General features: G+C 61.2%; 2 protein-coding genes across 4 annotated transcripts in view; one reads left to right on the plus strand and one right to left on the minus strand.

The window, feature by feature from the left end:
• The window catches only part of ATF6 (activating transcription factor 6), a 70,325-nt gene extending 65,914 nt beyond the window's left edge, over positions 1 to 4,411 (plus strand). For both annotated transcript variants that reach the window (XM_014257604.2, XM_088060515.1), the window contains exon 16: positions 2,385 to 4,411. In XM_014257604.2, coding sequence (XP_014113079.2) covers positions 2,385 to 2,593 — 209 coding nt within the window. In that variant the 3' untranslated portion in view covers positions 2,594 to 4,411. The remainder of the gene's footprint in view (positions 1 to 2,384) is intronic.
• A 394-nt stretch (positions 4,412 to 4,805) lies between these two features.
• OLFML2B (olfactomedin like 2B) lies at positions 4,806 to 18,663 on the minus strand. 2 transcript variants are annotated; one of them, XM_005528722.3, is made up of 8 exons: positions 18,502 to 18,663; positions 17,192 to 17,455; positions 13,972 to 14,079; positions 11,058 to 11,228; positions 8,458 to 8,686; positions 7,196 to 7,666; positions 6,563 to 6,739; positions 4,806 to 6,308 (listed from the first exon to the last, which is right to left on the minus strand). In XM_005528722.3, the coding sequence occupies exons 1-8, from the start codon at positions 18,661 to 18,663 to the stop codon at positions 5,707 to 5,709; spliced, it is 2,184 nt and encodes a 727-aa protein (XP_005528779.1). In that variant the 3' UTR covers positions 4,806 to 5,706. The 2 variants fall into 2 exon arrangements, with proteins under 2 accessions (XP_005528779.1, XP_087916798.1); XM_088060672.1 differs by having other exon boundaries at positions 8,449 to 8,686.
• Between the last annotated feature and the right edge of the window lie 2,795 nt (positions 18,664 to 21,458).

Raw genomic sequence — 21,458 nt, forward strand, 5'->3', positions numbered from 1 at the left:
ATCTTACAGAAATCCTCTAAGTGTGCTGTCTGTTCCTCATCCAGATCATGGAGCAGTTTGGTGGCATGGAGCTCAGGACGGAGCTGTGTGGAGTCTCTGTTTGCAATGACAGTGAGCTGCTCTTCCCACACAGGGGACTGTGCCAGCTGCACCCAGGTGGTGTTTGCCTGCTGAGACCCCGTCACACGGGGTTCAGAGAGCATCAGCCCCTCCCTGGGCTGGGCTGGGCTGGGTGGTGCCACCACTTTCAGACCCCTCCTTACAGCAGAGCTGGTCCAGGAGCCTGGCAGCAGCAGCAAGCAGTAACTGCTGTCCTTGGGTGACATCCCACCTCCTCTTGCATGCCTCTTTGGAGCCAGTGGCAATGGGAAAGGCTGCTGGAAGTGCCTGCAGTGGGCATCGAGCCATTCCCACTGCTGCCCTCCCCCCTGTGAGATTTACAGAGGCTTTCTGCAGCAGTTCGGTACCTTTGACCCTAAAAATGGAAAGAATCAGATGCCAACTTCAAACCTGCCTTTAACTCCTGCCTAACTCACAGGCTGAGGGCAGGATTTGGGTGCTTTTTGTGAATGTCTGGGGGGGTGTGCATCCCCTGAGTGCCTGCTGAACAGAGAGGGGCTCATTGTGAGCGTGATTCCCCCCAGCTCTCTGCTGTGCTGGACTCAAAGACCCCTCTTGCTGCAGGGTGGCAGAGCTGTGGCTGGCTTACTGCTGGCACACTTGGTTGGGAGGGAGCTGTGTCAGCACAGGGGGATCCCAGCTGGCCAGAAAGGGCTGGGCTGGTTCCCCAGTGCCACCCACACAGCTCAGCTCCTGCCTTGCCTGGGCACTGGGATGCCCCGAAGTTAATGATAGCCCCCTGTGCTGGCTGCTGTGGCTAGTCAGGGAAGCTCGGTGCATTACCGAGACGTTTTCCTGGCCCTGGCCACCGTCCCATCCCACCTCACCCACTTGTGGCTTTGGAGCACTGTTTCTCACGGAGCTGTCTCCTGTCAGCTGCAGCGTGGGAGCTGAGGAGCTGTGCCCAGCTTGCTGTGACACGGGGAGCCCATCTGTGCCGTTTGCTGGCTCCAGCCTCTGTGCCCCTCAGCTTCCCCCGGTGCCCCTCTGCCCCCCTTTCCAGCCCCCTCTGCTGACTGCTCCTGAGCCCCTGGGGTGGGAGCAAAGAGCACCTCCAAAGGCAGGGAGAAAGGGTGACCTGGAGGGATGGCCTCTGAGAGGGTCCCAGGAGGGATGAGGTGTGTCACCCCTGTGCTTCCCAGGGGCTTGGGTCAGTGGCACAGAGACCTGCACAGCTGCTCCTGGCTTCAGTCACTTGGTGGCACACACAGAGCTTTTTCCATTTCATTGCTTGCAGGTGGGAGCTTTGATTTCCCTTGCAGGCTCTCAGCCCCCTCAGCAAGGGCTTGCTCCTGCTTTTCATTACTGTACCAGACATAGTTGATCTAATGGCTTCCACAGGTGGCGTGGGGTACAGGAGGGTCCGGCCAGGGTTGTCAGCTGTCATCCAGAGTCAGAGTTAATCCAGGAAAACAGTAAAAATTAGTAATGTATATTGCATTCCTGCAGTCCATACGCTTTCCATTAGGTGATGTTCCACCCTCCTCAGCACAGAAGGGAAGCCCTGCCAGTGGCAGTCTTCTGACTCTGAAAGGGTTGGTCGTGCCTGGAAATCCGATCTCGGCTCTTGCATTCCTGGGCACGCTGTCTATGCAGGGAACGGTCTCCCACCTTTAAATGCAGGCAGCAGATGCTGGCCATGTGCACAGCCTGGAAGCCCAGCAGCTCCTGTGGCAGCAGATGTGCACACTGGGGTCCCCTGTGCTGCCCAGGGTCTTCTGTGTCCAGGGGTCTGCCAGGGGAGTGGCCTTGCCCAGTGTCACCACATCACTCAAGTAAAACAGCCAGCTCAGGATGGGAGTGAGGCACAGTTAATTCTTCTGAGAGATCACATTTTAGCTTCTTTTAATTAATAAACCGGTGCAGAAATTCCTCAAGATCCTCGGTGTCAAGAGGATTACAGAAAATGAAACATTCAGCTTTCTTAAATAAACCTTATCTTCAATCACTCCCATGCTTTAGTAAGAACAGCAGTTCTGTAATGGATGTTTCACGGTGCAAGTTCCATTGGTAATTATGTGCAGATGAAGAAGGGGAAATAAAAGCCATTAATTTGTGGGTGTGAGTGCAGATGCAGAGTGTGGTGTGGGCTCTTTGGGGTGTCACGAGCAGTCTGGGGCTCTGCTGTGTGAGGTGGAGCTCCAGAAGGGGAGATCCCCCACTGCAGCTCCTGCTCCAGACAAGGAAAGGTCCCCAGAGCTCTGCGGGATCCCTGGCTGGCAGGGCCAGCTCTGACCCCGTTTTCTTTATCCTGACCCGTGCAGAGAACGTGATCAACGGGCAGGACTACGAGGTGATGATGCAGATTGACTGTGAAGTGATGGACACCAGGATCCTCCACATCAAAAGTTCTTCTGTCCCTCCGTACCTGCGCGAGCAGCGCAGGAATCACAGCGGCACCTTCTACAGCTCGTCCCCCTCGGTCCCCGAGACGCCACACGCCCTCAGGGCCATCGTCAAATCCCTGCGGTAGCTCCTGTGGCAGCCACAGGGCAGCAGGTGCTGCCTCCAGCCCGAGCCCTTCCCTGGCAGCTCCTGGGGCTCCTGGCACAGCAGGGCCGGTTCCCTTCAGCCGTTCCTGTGCCTGACCCTGCCCGGGGCTGCACGGCTCCGCTGCCCGGGGTCAGTCCTGGGCCCTGCTGGCCATGGGCTATCCCTGCTGCGTGTCCACTGGCCACAGCTGGGGGGTCTGGGGCCCTGCTGGCCATGGGCTATCCCTGCTGCGTGTCCACTGGCCACAGCTGGGGGTTCTCTCCTGGTTTTGTCCCCGTGAGGCTGCTGGAGCTGGGCTGGTGAGCCAGAGCCAAGGCAGCAGATGCCCACCCTTGGGATCGTGCCGCTCTCCCCGCAGTTCCTGGGCAGCCCGAGGATGCCCTGTCCAGCCCCCAGCTGCTGGGCCTGACCACACAGCCCCTCTCCTCATCATTCCCTGCCCAAATCCTGCCAGTGCAGGAGGCCCTGGCAGCCCAGCCCAGGCACCCAGGAGGGTGCTGGGACCCCGCTCTCACCACTAAAGCACTAGTTCTGCTGAGAGCAGCCCCTCCGAGGCACTGCCAGCACCTGCCTGCCTCTCCAGGATCCTGCTGCTGCCTTCCCCGGCCCGTGGGGCTCCACAGCTGAGGGCTTGGCCCAAAGGAAGTGATTTCATGCAGCAGATGCATTTGTAAAGTTTGGTTTTTTTTGAGTTTGTTGGGTTTTTTTCTTCCTGGTTTTTGTTTGCGTGGGTTTTTTTGTGTGTGCTGTTTAATACTTTCCACTGCTAACAAGAGCCCGTGGAGCAGCACTGGCCCTGCTGGGGCAGAGGGGCTGCTTCAGTTCCATGGGACACAGCCCCAGCACCTTCTCCTGACACCTCACACCCCTCTGCCCTGCCAGCACTGACACCCCTGGGCACTGAGGGAACGTTCTGTTCACCCCAGACTCTGGCTGCAGCCAAGTGCTGCCTCTCCAGAGCGTCTGTGGAGCTCTGTGCACTGATCTGTCCCCGTTTGTCAGCCGAGCCCAGGCCGGAGCTGGGCCCAGCAGCTCCAGCACACTGGTGCTCGGCTGGGATGGGCTGCCAGCAGAGCATCAGCCTTGTGTAATCACTTCAGCATGTTGTTACATTATTTTTTCTCCCCTGTGCAGTTTGCACAGAAGATGATGAGTTTCATTTTGCCAGCCAGCTGCCATTCCTTCATGCTCTGAGCGCTAACTGCCTCACGTGGGGTTTTCAATTATTATTATTATTATTATTATTATTATTATTATTAATTATTCGTGTATGTGTGTGGCTGTTAGGAAATCAAGGTTGACCCTGCACAAGACAAACAGCTGCAGGGGCAGGGAGGAGGAGGAGGAGGAGGAGGAGCAGTTCCCCCTGTGCAGTGTGTGGAAGAGCTGTGCCCTTTGCCAGGTCCCGCAGGCAGCGCAGGCCCCGTCCTGGCGGCGCTGGCGCTGCTGGAAGGAGCCGGGCTCGGCTCTCTGCTCACACCCGTTCCCTTTCCTGGCCTGGCCCCACCTGAGCGTGGGCCAGCTCACACAACAGGCAGAAATGAAAACCCCAGCGGTGCCCCAGGCAGGGGCTGCTGGCTGCTCCGGGGAGCTGGGGAGGGCACCGGGCTGCTGGCTGGGCTTGGCACGGCAGGAAGGGCTGCTGGGGGCTGGGGGCTCGGGGCTGCTGCAGCACCACATCCTCAGCCAGCACCCCTGGGCTCCGGTGCTGGAGAGCATCTCTCATCCTGTGTAATTCTGTTCTCTGTGTCCCTAGTACTGAAGGCAATAAAATCCTTCTTTTATTTATTACTAATAACTGCTGTTGTGCTTGTTAATGCTGTTTTCCTTCGGCAAATTACAGGAACACGCCCTGGTCTGCCATCTCTTGGGCTGCAGGGTGGCTCTGCTTGGCACAGTGCTGGCACTGCCCGTGGCACAGCCACCCTGTGCCCCTCCTGCTGCTGGAGACGGGGCACCCTACACGAGCTGCTCACCCAGGGCCCGCCAGAGCAGCCCATGAGGGCTGGATGTGGCCATGCCACCCTGCCCCAGTGCCAGTCCCAAGCAGCCTTAAGGCCTCTGGGGTTTGTCTCTGTCTGGTGTGTAAACCAGCTCTCCCCAAACCACCCGAAAGCCACCCAAAACACCCCTGTGCATTTTCATGCACCCAGAGGGTGAAGCAGAGCCAAAGAAAGCCCCAAACAGCTGCAAAGGTACTGGATCCTTTATTACTGACAGCAGGTAAATACAAGATGCTGGTGGGCAGGAGGGCAAGGGCTGTGCCTCTGCGAGGGGATCGCGATGGTGCAGGAGCAGGGCGGGCGTGGGCAGGAGAGGGAAGGGAGGAGATGGAGAGGCACAGCCAGGGCTCTGCCAGCCCCTGCCCAGGCAGCCCAGCTGAGCAGAGCCTGCACCCAGCACATGCCAAGGGGGACTACTCTGGGTTACAAAATGAACAAACAAAAGCCATCCACACGTATTTACAGCATCCCCCTCCCGCCGCCGGCTCCCTCCAGGCGTGAGTCGGGGCTCGGGGTGCGCCCGGCCCCCCAGAGCGGCCTGCAGGGAGCAGAGCCCCATCGGAGGGGACAGTCCTCGGCAGAAGTACCAGCACCAGGGGCTGCTGGAGCTGTGCTCGCAGCCCCGATGTACAGCAGGATCTCCAAGGGGCTGGGAAGGTGGTCCTGAGAGACGGGGCATTCCCACGGGACGTGCGGGTGCTCCAGCAGGACGGGCAGCAGCAGCGTCCCGCTGGGGCCTGGTGGGTGCAGCTGTGCCCTGCTTCGGGGTGTCTCGCTGATCAGATAAAAACATCATCGGGAGCGCCTCGTCTGGGCCACCTCCTCTTCCCTGGGCAGGAGAGCCGGGCCTGCCCTTCCAAAGGAGAACCTCCTTCCCCTGGGAAGGAAAGTCGGAAGCAAGGATACAGCGAAGACGAAGGGGGTGGTTCTGGCCTGGGGATCGATCTACAATCCGCCATAAAAAACCAGCTTGGAACAAAACCCATCATTTACTCTTCAATTTGTACAAAATAACAATAATAACAATAAAAATAATAATAAAAGGTGCTGGTGGCCCCTGGCTTGCAGTGCCCCACTGTGGTGGGGGGTCTCAGTAGGCAAAGATGACGTGGTAGGTGACTTGGTGGCCATTGTCCCAGGCGTAGAGCAGGCGGTCCTTGGGGTTATAGTCTATCTGTGTGGTGTAGGCGTACTCGTTCTCAAAGAGCAGCCTGGGGATGATCTGCGTGTTGGTGTGCGTGTCAAAGGCGTAGGAGATGTTGGCGTTCCTCTTGTTGTAGCTGTCGACCGCGTACAGGACCCCACAGATGACGAAGCAGTTCCCGTAGAAGTTCTTGCGCAGCCCCGTCCGCCACGTGGTCTCCTTCTGCGTGCTGAGGTCGGCCGCGTTCAGCTTGCTCAGCACGATCACCTCCTGGTTGGAGCCCTCGTAGCTGATGGCCGGGTAGATGACCCACAGGCCGTTCTCGTCCACCGCAAAGTCCACGTCGGAGTGGCCCCGCCACCGCCACGGGGTGGACTCCTCGTAGGCCACGTCGTGCAGCATGGCCCAGGCGGCCACGTAGCGCTGCTTCAGGTCGTACTTGATGATGTTGCGCGTGAAGGCCCGGTTGTAGTAGAAGGAGCCGTTGTAGACGACGTGGCCCGTGCCAATCCAGCTGTACGGGAGCTTGTAGGAGTTGCTCCAGCGACCTGCGGGGCAGACACACCCGCCTGGTGAGACCTCCCTTCGCACCGGGGTGGGGGCACGCTCTGCCCCCAGCTCTGCCTGCACCCCCTCCCCGGCCACCAGGCACAGCCTGAGCTGTCCCACGTCCTGTACCACACGCCGGGTGCCAGCAGCCAAGGGTGGAAGGTCCCCAGGCAGATCGTCCCCCCACGATGCAGCATCCCCAGGGGTGAGGATGCTCCTTGGATCAGTGGTACCAGAGCTGGTGCAAACCCACCTTGCTTGAAATTGTCAAGGTTCCTGAACTCCACCAGCGTGTTCCCGTAGTAGTAATTGGTGACGTAGATCCGCTCCTCCTGGGCCAGGGGGTCCTTCATCCAGGCTCCCTCGTTGCGCCCGTAGGTGTTCTGGGTGGTGGGCCCCGAGATGGTGGACAGGGTGTCCTTGCAGCGCCCTGCAGGGAAGGGAAAGCTTGTGAGGCAGAGGCAGGGCTGCCACACTGTCCCTGGAGGCACCACCCCCCTGCAGCCCCTCACTCACCCAGCAGGCACCCCCTGCCACCCCCTGCCACCATGGCCCTGCTGCAGCTTTGTGAGGACCGGCCAGAACCCACAAACATCTCCCCACAGCCTCAGCCATGTCCCTGCTCCAGCTGAGGCTGCTGCCTGTCTCAGGTCCTTTCTCTTTTTGCTGTGCCCAGTCCAGCCCCTAAAGGTGAGAGGAAAACTACAGCAGGTTCCGGAGTTAATAAGTAGACCTCAGTGAAGCGGACATGTCCAGCTGCCATGTCCGTGACGCCTCCCACTGTGACCAAATCCAGGAGTGCTGCGCTCAGCAGGACACACTGTGGGCACGAGCCAGCCCCCCTCACACGGCAGGATGGGTGCAGGACCTGCAGGCACTCACTCACCAATGATGCTCCTGATGTCCTCCTCCTCCAGGCCCTCCTTTGGGGTGGCAGGGATGGCCGGGCTGACCGGCGTTGGGGGGGTGTTCGCCTGGAGCCAAGTTCCTGGGCTGCTCTCCACCTCACTCCAGCCTCCAGCAGGGGTGGCCACGGGCAAAGTCTCTGTGGCCGTGGCCACCAGCGTGCTGGCCAAGGCTGCTGGCAGCTGTGGGGTGCCCTCCTCGGGCAGCCCTGCCGGGGCGGTGACGGGCCCTGGGGCGGTGGGGTCCGGCGTGGCAGGGGACAGGGACGGGGACAGGGTGGCCGTGGCGGCGGTGCTGGTGGCCAGCAGGGTGGTGGGAGCACTGCCAGGGGTGGGTGGCCAGCCCACAGGAGAGGGCTTTCTCACGGCCTCGCCTGCCCTGCTGCTGGGCCTCAGGAGCTGGTCCTCTATCAGCAGGTCCACCGTGTTGTCCCCGCTGAACAGCTCGTCCGCTGCCGAGCACAGGCACAGGTGTCAGCCCCGCAGCCCCGGCCGGCTCCCACCCACCTGTCCCGGGGTGACACCACCTCTGCAGGCTCTACTGAACCACCCGTGTTCCCTCCCCACGTCCCCTCCGAGAGCCACAGTGCCCGTGGCAGGAGGTGAGTGAGGCCCCAGCACCTCAGGCCAGGCAGGGCAGGAGGTGATGGGGATCAGCTCTGCCCTGCCGAGACCTCCCGGAGACCGGGCAGGACGGAGACATCTCTCACCCATGGGGATGGAGACCCAGCTGCATCCCCATGCAGATGCCACTCACCTAACCCAGGGTGCCAAAGCAGGTGCCTCAGCACGGGGATCACTGGGGTTCCCCAGCAGTGGGGTTCTCCTCCTGGTCAGGAGTCCCCAAAGCCCCGCAGGGCTCAGCCCCTGCTCCCAGCACAGACCCCTGGCCGTGCTCCGAGCTGCCTCCACCCTGCACTCTGCACAAACCTCCCGGGAGGCCACTGGGCAGGCAGAACTGAAACACGAGCACGTTTAATAAACCTCCATTTGCTTCTGCAGAGGTGTTGATGCTGGGTGTTTTGAACCGAAGCAGTGACATATTTCCTCAGCTACCAGGGATTTTCCATGGAATAACAATGCTACAGTGCCCCACATCCGCAGCTCACAGGCTGCACGGCCATGAGGTGCCGGCTGTCCCACCTCCCCCTGCTGCTCCCACACATCCCCAGGGGATGAGGCACTGGCTCTGCTGCGGGATGCAGCCCCCATCCCACCAAGCACAGCTTCATACCCAACTCACGTTGCTCCTCGATGTCATTCTCTGACTCGGTGGACTGGGCTTTGTAGTAGGTGACCCCTCGGACAATGGTGGGCTTGGAAGGAGGCCGGCTCCTCACCCGCAGCTTCCTCTGCAGGAGCTGCTCGGGCTTCTTGTCCTCCAGGGAGAGCTGCAGCTCCGGGAGGGATTCCACAGAGTTGATCTGCTGGGAGATGGTCTCATCCTTCAGGAATCTTTCTTCATATTTTCCCTGGAAAAGACACAGGAGGTTGTTACCAAGCGGGCCAGAAACGCCACTTCTTGGCAAGAGTGGGTCAGGCTGCACAGCCCCACACCGGGCAGGGGGATCTGAGCTCCCTCCTTCCCCAGGGTGTCCCTCGGTCCGTTCTGCCATGGGAGCCCCCAGGGGACATTCCCCAGGGTGTCCCTCAGTCGGTTCTGCCATGGGAGCCCCCAGGGGACATTCCCCAGGGTGTCCCTCGGTCCGTTCTGCCATGGGAGCCCCCAGGGTGGCAGAGCAGCGCTGCTCCAGCTGCAGCCCCAGGATCCATGCAGCACACGCTGTGGGATGCGGGGCAGGCAGGAGGAGCAGGCTGGCTCCCGATGGCAGTGTGCAATGTGCACTGAGCTCTCCCAGCTCAGAGAGGCTGAAGGCACCTTCCCAGCAGGAGAGGGAACCTCTCGGAGCAGGAACCCCCCGGGCAGGGACCAGCTGCCACAGCTCGGGTCTGAAGGATTTCATCTCATTAAAGGAAATCGGAAAGGCAGCCTGAGGGCTGAAGCGGTGCCCATTTGGCTGAGAAGATGGGCCCTGCTGCAATTAGCAGCGAGAAAAGGGGAATATTGGGAAATGAGGTCACTCGGGGTAATAAAAGCCCCGCGCTCCGCTCCCCTGCCTGGCCGGGGCTGGCTCCTCTCCAGCGGGCAGCAGCTGCTGAGTGCAGGCTGGGGAGATGGGCAGTGGGGCAGGGAGCAGGGCAGTGGGGCTGGGGAGATGGGCAGTGGGGCTGGGAGCAGGGCAGTGGGGCTGGGAGCAGGGCAGTGGGGCAGGGCAGTGGGGCTGGGGAGATGGGCAGTGGGGCAGGGAGCAGGGCAGTGGGGCAGGCAGTGGGGCTGGGCAGTGGGGCAGGGAGCAGGGCAGTGGGGATGGGCAGTGGGGATGGGAGCAGGGCAGTGGGGCTGGGCAGTGGGGCAGGGAGCAGGGCAGGGAGCAGGGCAGTGGGGCAGGGCAGTGGGGCAGGGAGCAGGGCAGGGAGCAGGGCAGTGGGGCAGGGAGCAGGGCAGTGGGGCAGGGCAGTGGGGCAGGGAGCAGGGCAGGGAGCAGGGCAGTGGGGCAGGGAGCAGGGCAGGGAGCAGGGCAGGGAGCAGGGCAGTGGGGCAGGGAGCAGGGCAGGGAGCAGGGCAGTGGGGCAGGCAGTGGGGCAGGGAGCAGGGCAGGGAGCAGGGCAGTGGGGCAGGCAGTGGGGCAGGCAGTGGGGCAGGGAGCAGGGCAGTGGGGCAGGCAGTGGGGCAGGGAGCAGGGCAGTGGGGCAGGGAGCAGGGCAGGGAGCAGGGCAGGGAGCAGGGCAGTGGGGCAGGCAGTGGGGCAGGGAGCAGGGCAGGGAGCAGGGCAGGGAGCAGGGCAGTGGGGATGGGCAGTGGGGATGGGAGCAGGGCAGGGAGCAGGGCAGGGAGCAGGGCAGTGGGGCAGGCAGTGGGGCAGGGAGCAGGGCAGGGAGCAGGGCAGTGGGGCAGGCAGTGGGGCAGGGAGCAGGGCAGGGAGCAGGGCAGTGGGGATGGGAGCAGGGCAGGGAGCAGGGCAGTGGGGCAGGCAGTGGGGCAGGGAGCAGGGCAGCACGGCACAGGTGGTGCCATTGCCCTACTGCGGACACACGGCACACGTGTGGGAGCCCACCCTGTCCCCAGGGCCTCGGGGAGCCCGTCCCCACACAGGACCTGCAGAGCAGGGCTGGGGGCAAGTGCAGGCCCTTGGCATCCTCAGGAGCAGCCCTGTTTGAGCTGGAGTGGGGCACTCAGTGTCCCCCCAGGCAGACACCTCCTGCCGCCCTGCAGAGGGACACGGGGGTGCGGACAGGATGCTCCAGGAGCAGCCGGCGGGGATCAGAGGAGCCCGGGCCACCCTAGACAGCAGCACCGGGGCACAAGAGCTCCAGGACACCCCGGGCAGACCTTTTCCCAAAACAGCTCACGTCTCTCTGGGGCTGCACGGAAGCTGCTGCCCCCGGCAGAGGCTGTCCCCGTGCTGGGCAGACCCACAGCCCACATCCAGGGGGATGCCCGAGCCCTGCCCGCAGCAGCCAGGCCGGCGGAGGAGGGGACAGGAGGCGACAGGAGGGGACAGGAGGCGACAGGCTGTCCCTGCAGCGAGCCCCAAGCCCTGCTAATCAAAGGCTGTTTCCCACCGCTTCCCGCAATGACATCAGGCTTTCCAAGCGGCTCAGCCACCGCTGACCTCGAAAACCAACAGCCCACCTCCCCCTGCTTCCAGCTCCATCCCGTCCCAGCAGCAGCTGGGCTGTGCCGAGACACTGCTGGGGCTTGGGGGCGCATAAACAGGGCCCCTCCAGGCAGGAGAAACCCCCCCGGGAGCCCAGGGCAGCAGCGGTGACACCGAGCTGTACCTCCGGGTGGGCGTAGGCAGCCTCAGCATCCCGCTGCAGGGAGCTCTCCATGTCGGCCAGGCTGCTGCTGAGGAGCCTGGAGCAGTTCTCCCTGCCAGGGGCATCCTGCAGAGCCTCCTCCCCGCTGGCTCCAGCCCGCTGGCCTTCCTGCGTCGAGTTCCTGGACATGCCCTAGGAAAGCAAGGGAGGAGGCTTTACCCCACTGAAGGACAAGGGCTGTTCTGTTCTGTGGCCCCCAAACCACAGCCCTGGAGCTCCGTGCTGCCATCCTGGGCTCACAGCTGGGGATTCTCCACGAGGCTGGGCGCTTCAGCTGCTACAAAGATGCCCCTGCCCCCAGTGGGATCCAGGAACCCCATCCCTGGTGTGCATATCCCAGATCTTTGCTGAAGGTTCCCCTGGACTGGGAGAGTGGCCTTGGGGCTCTTCAGCCCCCATCTTCAGCCACACTTGCCAGCAAGTTCATCTTGCACTCATTGATCCCACTTTCCTGGCCTGGCCACTCAGGGACTGCTCCTCCTCAACAGCCTCCCACAGAATCTGAGGGTCTGGGGACAGGACAAGAGCCAGCGACCCCCAGAGCAGCTGTCCTGTGAGCAGGAGCGAGCTGGGGCTGGCTGCAACTCATCCAGCAGGCAAAACCCTTCGGCCTCCTCAGTCCCCAGCCACGGACACACCCCATGCCCAAGGGATTGTTGTGGTCTCTGCTCATCCCTCCTTGGGCTCCCACACCTCACACAGCACCTGCTTTGGGGGGCTGGCACATCGGTCACTTCAGCACAGGCGCTGGGGGTGGTTACCCTGATCCTTCGTTCTCAACCTGTCCCGCCATCCATTTCTCCTAAAAGCCACCGTGACCTCCATCTGGGACCTCCAGGTTGGCAGCTGATGGGACAGAGCTGATGTGAGCTGAGGACGAGGCAGAGGAGCTGCCTCGCTCGAGAACGCACTGCATGGACCAAGAATTGGGAGTTCCTTCCCTCTACCGACACCATCGGTCTAAAACACCTTCTTGTAGTGGGAAGAACTCGTGAGACCTCCTAACCTCTGTAAACCAGAGGGGTTAACCCCCAGTCCAGCAGGAACCCTCCAGCAAGCATTTTGCTGCAACAAGCAGAGGAACAGGGGACCTCATGATGCTCTCCCAGGAGCAGCTCTCGACACCATCCTCCTTTGGAGAGGATGACTGATTCCAACAGCCCTCACCACTTCTCCTGTGTAATGTTTGCTTTATGACCCGCTCGGGGACAGCATTTGCCTCCCCTGGAGCGGAGAGGCAGCACCAAAGGCTGGCCAGTGCTGGATGCAGCAGAGGCTGCTCAGCTGCCGCGCAGGGCAGCAGCTGCCAAAAGCACACCCGCCCGCCAGGGCCATGCTTTGAAGCCGTGCCAGGCTCCAGTTCAGCACTCAGCTGTCCCTGTTGTCAGACCCCAGGGCTGGTGCAGGGTGTGATCCTCCTCCACATCCTTTCAACAGGAATTCCCGTGCTAAGCCAGCAGCAGGAGGCATTTCACACCTGCTGCCTGCATCAGCTGGGCTCTGCCCCAAGCTCTGGGCAATCTCCTTCTAAGCCAGGCCTCTCCTGTCGTCCTCCATCCTGTCCAAGTGCCTGCAGGCAGCCTCAGCTGCTTTTACATGATCCTGCAGCCCCACTTCTGGGAAACCAGAGAGCTCTGTGAATTCCCTGCTCCTGCACCTCTACAGCTCCATCTCAGGCCAAACTCCTTCGGCCCTAGGGAGCTTTCTGCCCATCTGCCTCCCTGTGGCACACAGGCACTCCTGAGCGGGGTGAGCAGGCTGCAGAGGCCAGCCCGTGTGCCCAGCGTGCCACCAGCACTGCTGGCCCCAAACCCCCTGCAGGAACTGGCCGCTTTGGTACTGGAGCAGAGCGCAGGGACACCCCCACCTGAAATAATCCCTTGGCAAGCCCAAGGAAGGACTGAAGAACACGCTAAACCACAGGAAGAGGGTGGGATTGCAAAGGAGAACATTGGTGCTTTGTTATTTTCAGACCTCAAAACCCCTTTTGAGTCAATTTCCACGCTTGGAAACCCAGAGCCCCCCAGGCAAACGTGCTCCCCTCAGCTGTCTCCCTCCTGACCCCGGGATGGAGCACGCCGTGCCTTCCCAAAACACTTTAAAGTGGAATTTTGGCTTTATAAATCATCGCCTCTCAGCTCCTGGCTGGAGATGGACTGCTCCACTCCGACAAGAATGTGGAATTACCGTCCCAGATACGGACCAGGGGAGAAAACTCCAGTATTTAATCTGGCAACCTGTCGCTACATAGCTGAGCTCAGCTTAAACTGCAAACCCTACCCTGTGCTAGCCAAAGAAATATTAAACTGTATGGAAGTGAGAATTATTTCACTGGAAGTCTGCTCTAAAATAAAATGGAAGCTTGAGGGTTCTGCTCTGTTTTAACGGAGGCCAAGACGTAACTTGGTCCTTCAGGAATCTGAGCTCCTTGGCTCCCCACAGTCCTGCTGGGTGTACCCCTGCACCAGCCTGAACCTCTCGCCCCCACATCAAACAGCTCCAAAGCTCCTGCTTGACAGCAGCCGGCACACCAGCCCACAAGGAAAACTGAGAGGAGGAAAAAACTTAACAGCAGGGCCTTCTGACCCAAAGGAGATGCTGCTCCTGGTGAGGCCACGCTGGGATCCCGCTCCCAGTCCAGGCCCTGGGGGACTGGGGGAGCTGGAGAGGGTCAGGCCAGGCTGATGGGGTGGGGGTGCACTGGGCACTGCCTGTGGTCCGGTCTGGTTCAGAGACCCAAGCCTGCTCCGGTTCAGTTTCAGCCGAGTGAACATTTCCTCCCGGGCAAGGCGGCTCTGAACGCAGCAGGGTAGCAGGAACTCGGGTGAGGCCAGTCCCAGCGGGGCCAAGGACACTGCAGGAGAGCAGGACTCACCTCCTCCAGCTTCTCCACCCGACCCACCAGCTTGGTGGTGACTGAGTGCAGCTTCAGGAGGTCTAAGCCATAGAAGGCACTTTCCAGCATCTCGACGATGGCGGAGAGCTGCAAGGCAAGGGCAGAACACGGTCAGGAGCAGCACTGGCTCTAACACACCCCGTGGAGCTTCCTCAGCCGAAAGGGCGAGGGTGATGCACCCATCTGAGTGCAAGAATTCGGATTATAGAGCAGGTTTTCCCTTACACAGCCCTGCTGCCCTGGTCAGAGCACGGCATGCAGAGCAGAACTCGCCACCCCCACGGAGCCCCAGGACTTCAGGAGCACATTTTGGATGCTGGAGATTAGTAGCAGAGCAAGGTAAAACACTGCTCTCTTTGCCAGCTCTAGGCAGGCTCTCCCACGAGCCCAAAGGCTTCACTACTCCACCCGTGATGTGACTGCCAGCAAAGGAGGCAACAAGAAAAAGGCAGCTCAATTTGAGATCAGACTCTGAGTTCGTGCCATCCTGTGCTCTTTTTCCTGGAATAAGAAAAAAACTTGTTAAAAAGTCTTGAAATACTCTGCAATTGCAAGGGTGAAGAAACAGAAATTCAGTGCCAGCCTGGCAAGTGTTGCCTTTCTGAAGAACAATTTTATCAGGGGGATGCTGCCCTCTCCTGCAGCCAGCCCTTTGACAGACAGCCTGTGTTGAAGCCCCCCCTGTGCCTGTGTCCTGCCCAGCCCTCGGTCACCATTCCTGGGATATGGATGGAGCATGGCACGGCTCCACGGTGGGAAGGGCTCCTGGGCCACCTCCCCTGCATGGCCAGCGTGGTGCTGCACACCCTGCAGCCCCCGTGGCTGAGCAGCATTTCCAGTGCACAGGAATTACTGCAGGGCCGTGACATTTTCTCCCAGCAGCTACAAACCGGTCAGCAGAGCTTCATAAACATGGGAGAATCACAGGCAGCGCTGCTGGCAGCACTTGGAGTTTCCACCCCGGCCTCTGCAGCCTCCCTGTGGAGCTGACAGCAAAGGAAAGATTTTTTGGGCCAGATAAAATGGCAGCATTAAGAGACAAGAGCTGTTTTATGGCTGTGCATCCACTTTCCACTGAGAGCTGGATGGAGACGGCCGATACAATGCACACGGCCTGCCAGACAGCCGCTGGAGACAAGCGCTTTCCCTCCAGGCTGGACAATTTCCATCACTGCACAAAGGTTGCAGACCACACTAACCTCCTTCCCAATGATCCTGAGCACAGCCTCCTCGCACTGACTCTGCACCAACACCCCCAAAATCACACTGTGCCTGCGAGCAGCACGCTGTCCTGTCGCAGAAATAGATGTGAGGTTCAGCTGCTCCCTGCCAACACCACGCTGACCTTCCCCTGAAGAGCACACTGATGTTCCTATCAGCTCACTGCTCCCTTCCCTTCACCCACTGTGGCCTTTCATGGTCCTTGAGTTCCTACTGGACCTTGCTAAAGGCACAGAAGGACTGAAACCTCCTGCTGGGAAGCCCAGTGCAGGCACTCGACTGAGTCTGGCTGCCCTGGGCTGTGCTCCTGCTGCCTGGATTTCTCTCTCTCATTCCCTCAGGGATTCATCCTCCAGCCCACCCAAAGGAGGGACCTTCCCACAGCTGTCCCACACATGGAGTACCCAGGGCTTTTGTGTCAGATCATAAGAAAGTCTGGTAAAACACAACACACAAATGACCCTGTGCCCTTCCTGCTGCTGAACCGGGCGAGGGCGATGCTTGTCGGGGCAGCAAAGGGAGTAAAACCCTCTGGGGCCGCTCAGAGCTGTGGGGTGGCTGTGGGAGCTGCTCCTCATGAGAGGCACGAGAGCTGCAGCTGTGTCCCCTCCTGCTTCCCAGCTTCTCCTACAAGAAGGGGCTGTTCCCAATGATCCCGACCCCTGGAAGGGCTCTGGGCTTGGAGGGAAAGCGGTCCTGCTGCCCAGCTCCTGGATGGAGTGTGTGCTTGGACAAGCCCTGAGGAGGCTGTTCCTAGAGGACACAGCCGTTCCCTCACCGCAGCTGGCAGCGAGCTGCTCCCTGCTGGAAGCACGGCCGGAGCCAAGGGCAGCCAGGCACGCTCTGCTCCTCCCCGAGGAGGATGAGGAGGACAGAGCAGGAGCTGCTGGCATGGGAGCTCTGCCTGCCTCCCGGCAAGGGACCACCAGGGTGGCTCTGTCACCTGGGGGTGTCCCCTCCCCTGACCACAGAGAGCTCACCACTCTCACCTAAGGCCACGTGGGACCTCCTGGCTTTTCCCCAGACGAGGGACCACGAAACAGCCCCAGACTGGGACCCCTCCTCCCCTGAATGATGGATTGTCTGCCTGTGCCTGTTTATCTTCCCTAGCTGCAGGGGTGCCTGGACAAGAAGCTGCTGACTGTCTGCAGTGGGACACGATGGAACACATCCTCGAGCTCCAAGTTAATTAGAACGAGCCCATCGCGGTGGCCTCGACGGCAGCTGCCCCACGGCGCCTTGCGCGCTGCCTGCCTTCCCACCCGAGAGGGATTCGGGGGCACCGGTGCCACCAGCACTCAGCCTGCCCCTCCAGGGGCTCCCCAGCACCGGAGCAAGCACCTCCTGCTGCCCTACCCTGGCAGCAAACTGGGAACCCAGCAGGGTCTGCTGCCAGCCAAAGGAAGCACCCAGTGAAAGTCAGGAGCGCTTAAACACCGCCACTTCTGGGAAAGAGGGATGTATTACTACAGAGATGAGATACTAAGCAGTAGAGAAGTGTCAGCCTTTGAAACAACAAATCCATCCTGCCATCAGCCAGCTGTGCATCACACCCTCACGCTGATGCATCAGCAGCTCTCGGCCCGTGGAAGCCAAAACAGCTTTTTCTGCGTGGGTCCTTGGGAGTCCCTCTCTGCAACAGAAAAAAGAGCTGGCAGCTGCTGAGCGGAGCAGAGCTGTCCTCCAGGGACACTTGGGGCTGGACAGAGGGCAGGGAGCAGCCCAGCCCCTGCAGAAAGCCACAGAGGAGCCCAGGCAGCAAGGGATGAATCAAGTGAATCATCCACTGCAGCTGCTCGACTCAATCCCTTAAGCTGAGCTCGATTTTTGTATCAAACATGCAGATCTAAATGTAACTAGGAGATAGTTTAGGAAAAAGGGTTAGGGAGCAGGGTTTTTTTAGAAAAAGCTCAGAAAGAAGAGGCTTCAGAAGATCTTCTCGTCCCCAAAGAGTCAGGGGCTGAAGCTGCTCCCCTACCTTCAGGTCGCTGCTCTCTGCCTCCCGCAGCTTCTTCAGCCTGAAGTCTCCCTCGCAGGGGTTGAGGGCCGAGGGGGGAGCCACGCACGCACACTTGCAGCTGGGTCCTGACGTGATGGTTTCCACCGTGTAAAAATCCTCGGCTCTGAAAGCGCCCTCGTTAATCCTCTGGCAGGCGCCACGGCCCAGGGGTCTGACCAGGCATTTGCAGCGGCAGTCGGAGCCTTCGGACACCGCCTTCACCTTGTCGTAGTCACCTAGCAGCTGAGCACAGGCCAGCAGTGAGCAAACCTCCCTTCCTGCGCCCGCACGGCCGGGGACAGGCACGGCCTGCAGCTCAAGGTCCGAACAAGGACGCTCTGGGCACCCCGAGCCCCGAGGAAACCGGCCGGCTCTTCCAGAATCTGCCAGCCAAGGAGCGTTCTGGAGAGCTCAGAGCTGCTCACTGCCTATGAGGGGATAAAAACTGGCTTCTTCCAACAGGGCGTTTTTTATCCCACTGTGAGCAGAATGCCGCTTTGAATTTTAAATACGCGAATTTTAAATTTTTCCGCTTTCCTTTAATGCTCTGTGTGCAAAAGACCCAATAAGCCACCTGCTCCCCAGAGCAAGAGCGTTTTACACAGGCCAACAGGGCAAGGGTGCATCGGGTGAGGGACTGAAAGGCACCCTGTAAGCAGCGTAACCTGGTGGTGAAGCAGTATTTCTGATTAGCCCTATACAATGCCAGGAATTTCCTTTACGGAGATTTGCAGACAGCGCTTCTGAAAGCCCAAGCACAAAAATAACTTCAGCGGTTCGTTTCCAATGGTCTCTGCGTTAGCCATTTCCGAGGGCAGATAACAACACGCTGCCTGATCAGCCAAATCTAACAGAAACCTCCACCGCATCCCACTGGCAGGGAAAGAGCCTGGATCGGCACACAAAGAGGCCCCACCAATCCTCCTCCCAAGGAGCTCCCTTTTCTTCTGAGTCCCCCCGGAAAAATGATAGGACGGAGTTTGTGAAGCGCTCCCTGACGGGCTTCACCGATTTCCCTGCGCCCCGGGTGACGGATGAACTTCCTCCAGCGCACAGCATCACCGGGAATGCCCGGCCGGCATCCCCCGGGCTGCGGCAGCATCATCACCCAGCACCCCCGACAGCGCACAGCCAGCACGGCTCGGAGCGAGCCCGGAGCACCGAGCAGCGCCGGGAGCCCAGGCTCAGCACAGGCAGCCCTGCGGAGCGCGGCCAGCAGGCAGCATCAGGCGGCAGGATCGCTCAGCTGTGCCCGGCAGAGCCCCGAGGTTCCCCCAGCCCCGCGGTACCTGCGAGAGGATGTTCTCCTGGTTGTCCGCCTCGTCCTGCAGCGGCTCCGCGGAGGGCCCGGCCGTGCCGGAGGGGGGGGTCCCTGCCCGGGTGGGGGTCCCGGCCCGGCAGCCGGCGCCCAGCGCGGCCAGGCAGAGCAGCAGCGGCAGCGGCCGAGCCATGGGCGGGCGGCGGGGGGGCCGGGGGCGGGGGGGGCCGCCGCCGCTCCCTCCGGTGCGGGGCGGGGGGGGCGGGCCCACCCCCCCGCTCCGCCTCCTTCCCTCCCTCCGCTCCTCCTTCCCTCCCTCCCTCCTTCCCACGCTCCCTCCCTCCTTCCCTCCCTCCGCTCCTCCTTCCCTCCCTCCCTCCTTCCCTCGCTCCCTCCCTCCTTCCCTCCCTCCGCTCCTCCTTCCCTCCCTCCCTCCTTCCCTCCCTCCCGCTCCTCCTTCCCTCCCTCCGCTCCTCCCTCCCTCCTTCCCTCGCTCCCTCCCTCCCTCCCCTCCTCTCCCGGTCCTTTCCCCTTCGCCGGCGCTTCCCACCCTCGCCCGGGGCTCCCCGCAGCCGCTCGCTGCTGGGGCTCCCGGGGCTCCCGGGGCTCCCGGGGCTGTCCCGGAGCCCGGAGCAGGCTGCGGGGAGCCCCGGCACGCTCTGGGGAGCCGCCCCCCACCTCCCCCGGGGCCTGCGCTGCCGCTCTGCGCCCGGAGAGCCCGAGCATCCCTCCCCTGCCGTGTGCCAGGCAGCCGGGGGCGGACACAGAGCCATCCTTACAGCCTGTCTGGCTCCTGGGGCAGCTCCAGGAGCGGCCTGGCTCTCACGCTCCATCCTTTGGGAGCGGTCCCGATGGCACGGCGCGGCACACCGCGGCTCTCGGTCCCACTGCCCACGCCGGGCACACTCAAGCAGCGGATCCGAGCCAGGATCCCAGCCACGAGTGCCGACCTCTGTGTGCTGAGTGAAATTCGGGCTGGTTCGGCCGGGAAGCCCCGGCAGTGCCGTACCCTGAGCACCTCCTGCCAAGAGGAAATGTCCTGGACACGCTGTTCCCAGGGAAGCGCAGCGCAGCATCCCCCGCTGCGGAGGTGTCCCCGCTGCCGTGCCAATGCACACTCGGCTCGCTCGGGGGAACCGGAGGTGCCCTGAGGAGCCCACGGACGCAGACCGGCACCATGACCCGGGGGCAGCCCCGCATCTTCCTCCAGACGAGCCCAGGGCTCGCAGGCAGGGGTCACACAGGCGGAACGAGAGGCCAAGCTCCCCCGGTCCCTAAGGCACGCGTGTCCCAAAACCAGTCCAAACCCGGGACCAGGCACCCTCCTTGGGGGACTCCAGCTCCTCCATCCCATCCTTCCCCCCCGCTGGGGCTGCCAGACACAAAAACAACATCTCGTGGGCGAGAGGAAGCGGCTGTGGCACAGCGGATGGAGGGAGATGCTGAGCTCAGGATCCGTGTGGGATGGCGCCGTGCCTCCCTCTCCTCCGGCCTGTGGGGAAGGGGCAGGGCCGTGGGGTCCCTGCAGCGGGGCTGAGCAGAACTGAGCGGGAGGGGAAGTAACCAGGGAGGCTGGGAGGAGGAGGAGGAGGAGGAGGAGGAGGAGGAAGAGGAGGAGGAAGAGGAGGAGGAGAGCCAGCCTTTGGCAATTGGAGAGCAGTGGGAGGCAAAGGCATCTCTAAAAGCCTCCCCCCAGCAGCCTCTCAAGGATAATAGGTCCCTTGAGCACTGGCTCCTTCCCTTCGTTTCCACGGCTCGGTTTCCCTGCGGGCAGCTGCCCCATCTGTCGGCACAGGCTGTTTGTCCCCAGGCTGCCAGGCCAGCGCTTCTGGAGTCCCCAGAGCCCCGTGCAGGGCAGGCAGGGAGAGCAGCCCCAGAGCTGCCACAGCAAACAGCACCTACAACTCTGCGTTTCACTAATGATCACTTCCAAAGGCTGGGAAAACATAAGGGAAACAAATCAACCACGGTATTTCAAAACTAAAAGGAAGGATTTCATATGTTACTGGCATCCCTTGCTGATTACTTTTCTTTCTAAGGGGAAGAAAGCATTTCTGGTGGTATTTAGTTTGGGTTAAAGACGGGTTTAAGCCTGTCCTTTGGGGGCAAGGAGAGAAAGTGACAGGCACTTCGGGTTCAGAGCAGTCATCTCTAGTGTCTGAACATTCCTCCTTCAAGAAAAAAAACAACAAATCCACAGACTGAGGAGGACAGCAGAGCAAGGTAGTGTGGTTCTGGCTTTTCTGTCTTGCTGATGGAGACTGGCCCACACTTTGATCGGAGCAGGAGGCCCCAGTATCCCCATACCCGAGCCCATCCTGTGTTACTGGGCTCGAGCAGAGCCAGGGCTGCCCAAGGATGCAGGTGGACAGTGCTGTTCCAAGTGCAGCAAGAAAAAACACCACCAGATCTGGGTAAAAGGGAATTGAACAGCCTCAAGAGAGGCAACGAGTGTGTCTGTCCTGGAGCTGTGAGTGCAAAACCTGTCCCCTGAAAGCACATCCCTGGTGCCCTGAGTTTGTCTGGGCAGCTGTGAGGGGCCCTGCAGCAGGGACCCTGCAGCTCAGGGCCGTGCCAGCAGGAGGATGAAGGCTCAGGGTGCAGGGACCATTCCTTGGGATGTCAGGCTGTGCTGAGATCGGCTTGTGCCTGACAGCACAGGCTTTTGGGGGCACCTGAGGCAGCTCCCGGGGATGGGAGGGCTGCAGGCAGGTGCCTGGAGCTGGATCCCGAGGGATGCAAGGGCTGGATGCCGAGGGATGTCTGAGCTGGATCCCGAGGGATGTCTGAGCTGGATGCCGAGGGATGTCTGAGCTGGATGCCGAGGGATGTCTGAGCTGGATCCCGAGGGATGCAAGGACTGGATCCCGAGGGATGTCTGAGCTGGATGCCGAGGGATGTCTGAGCTGGATGCCGAGGGATGTCTGAGCTGGATGCCGAGGGATGTCTGAGCTGGATGCCGAGGGATGTCTGAGCTGGATGCCGAGG

This window comes from Pseudopodoces humilis, chromosome 10 (genome assembly GCF_049639895.1).
Source record: "Pseudopodoces humilis isolate 2021_Gansu_Grassland_sample_001 chromosome 10, ASM4963989v1, whole genome shotgun sequence".
Classification (NCBI taxonomy): domain Eukaryota; kingdom Metazoa; phylum Chordata; class Aves; order Passeriformes; family Paridae; genus Pseudopodoces; species Pseudopodoces humilis.

What these genes read in the sequence shown, in the direction of transcription:
- OLFML2B (XM_088060672.1), bottom strand. Translation starts at nt 18,663, where the DNA reads ATGGCTCGGCCGCTGCCGCTGCTGCTCTGCCTGGCCGCGCTGGGCGCC. An exon ending in CAGAGAGCAGCGACCTGAAG is followed by an intron (nt 14,080 to 17,191) that starts GTAGGGGAGCAG and finishes CTTGCCTTGCAG; the next exon opens with CTCTCCGCCATCGTCGAGAT. An exon ending in CTGCCTACGCCCACCCGGAG is followed by an intron (nt 8,687 to 11,057) that starts GTACAGCTCGGT and finishes TGTCTTTTCCAG; the next exon opens with GGAAAATATGAAGAAAGATT.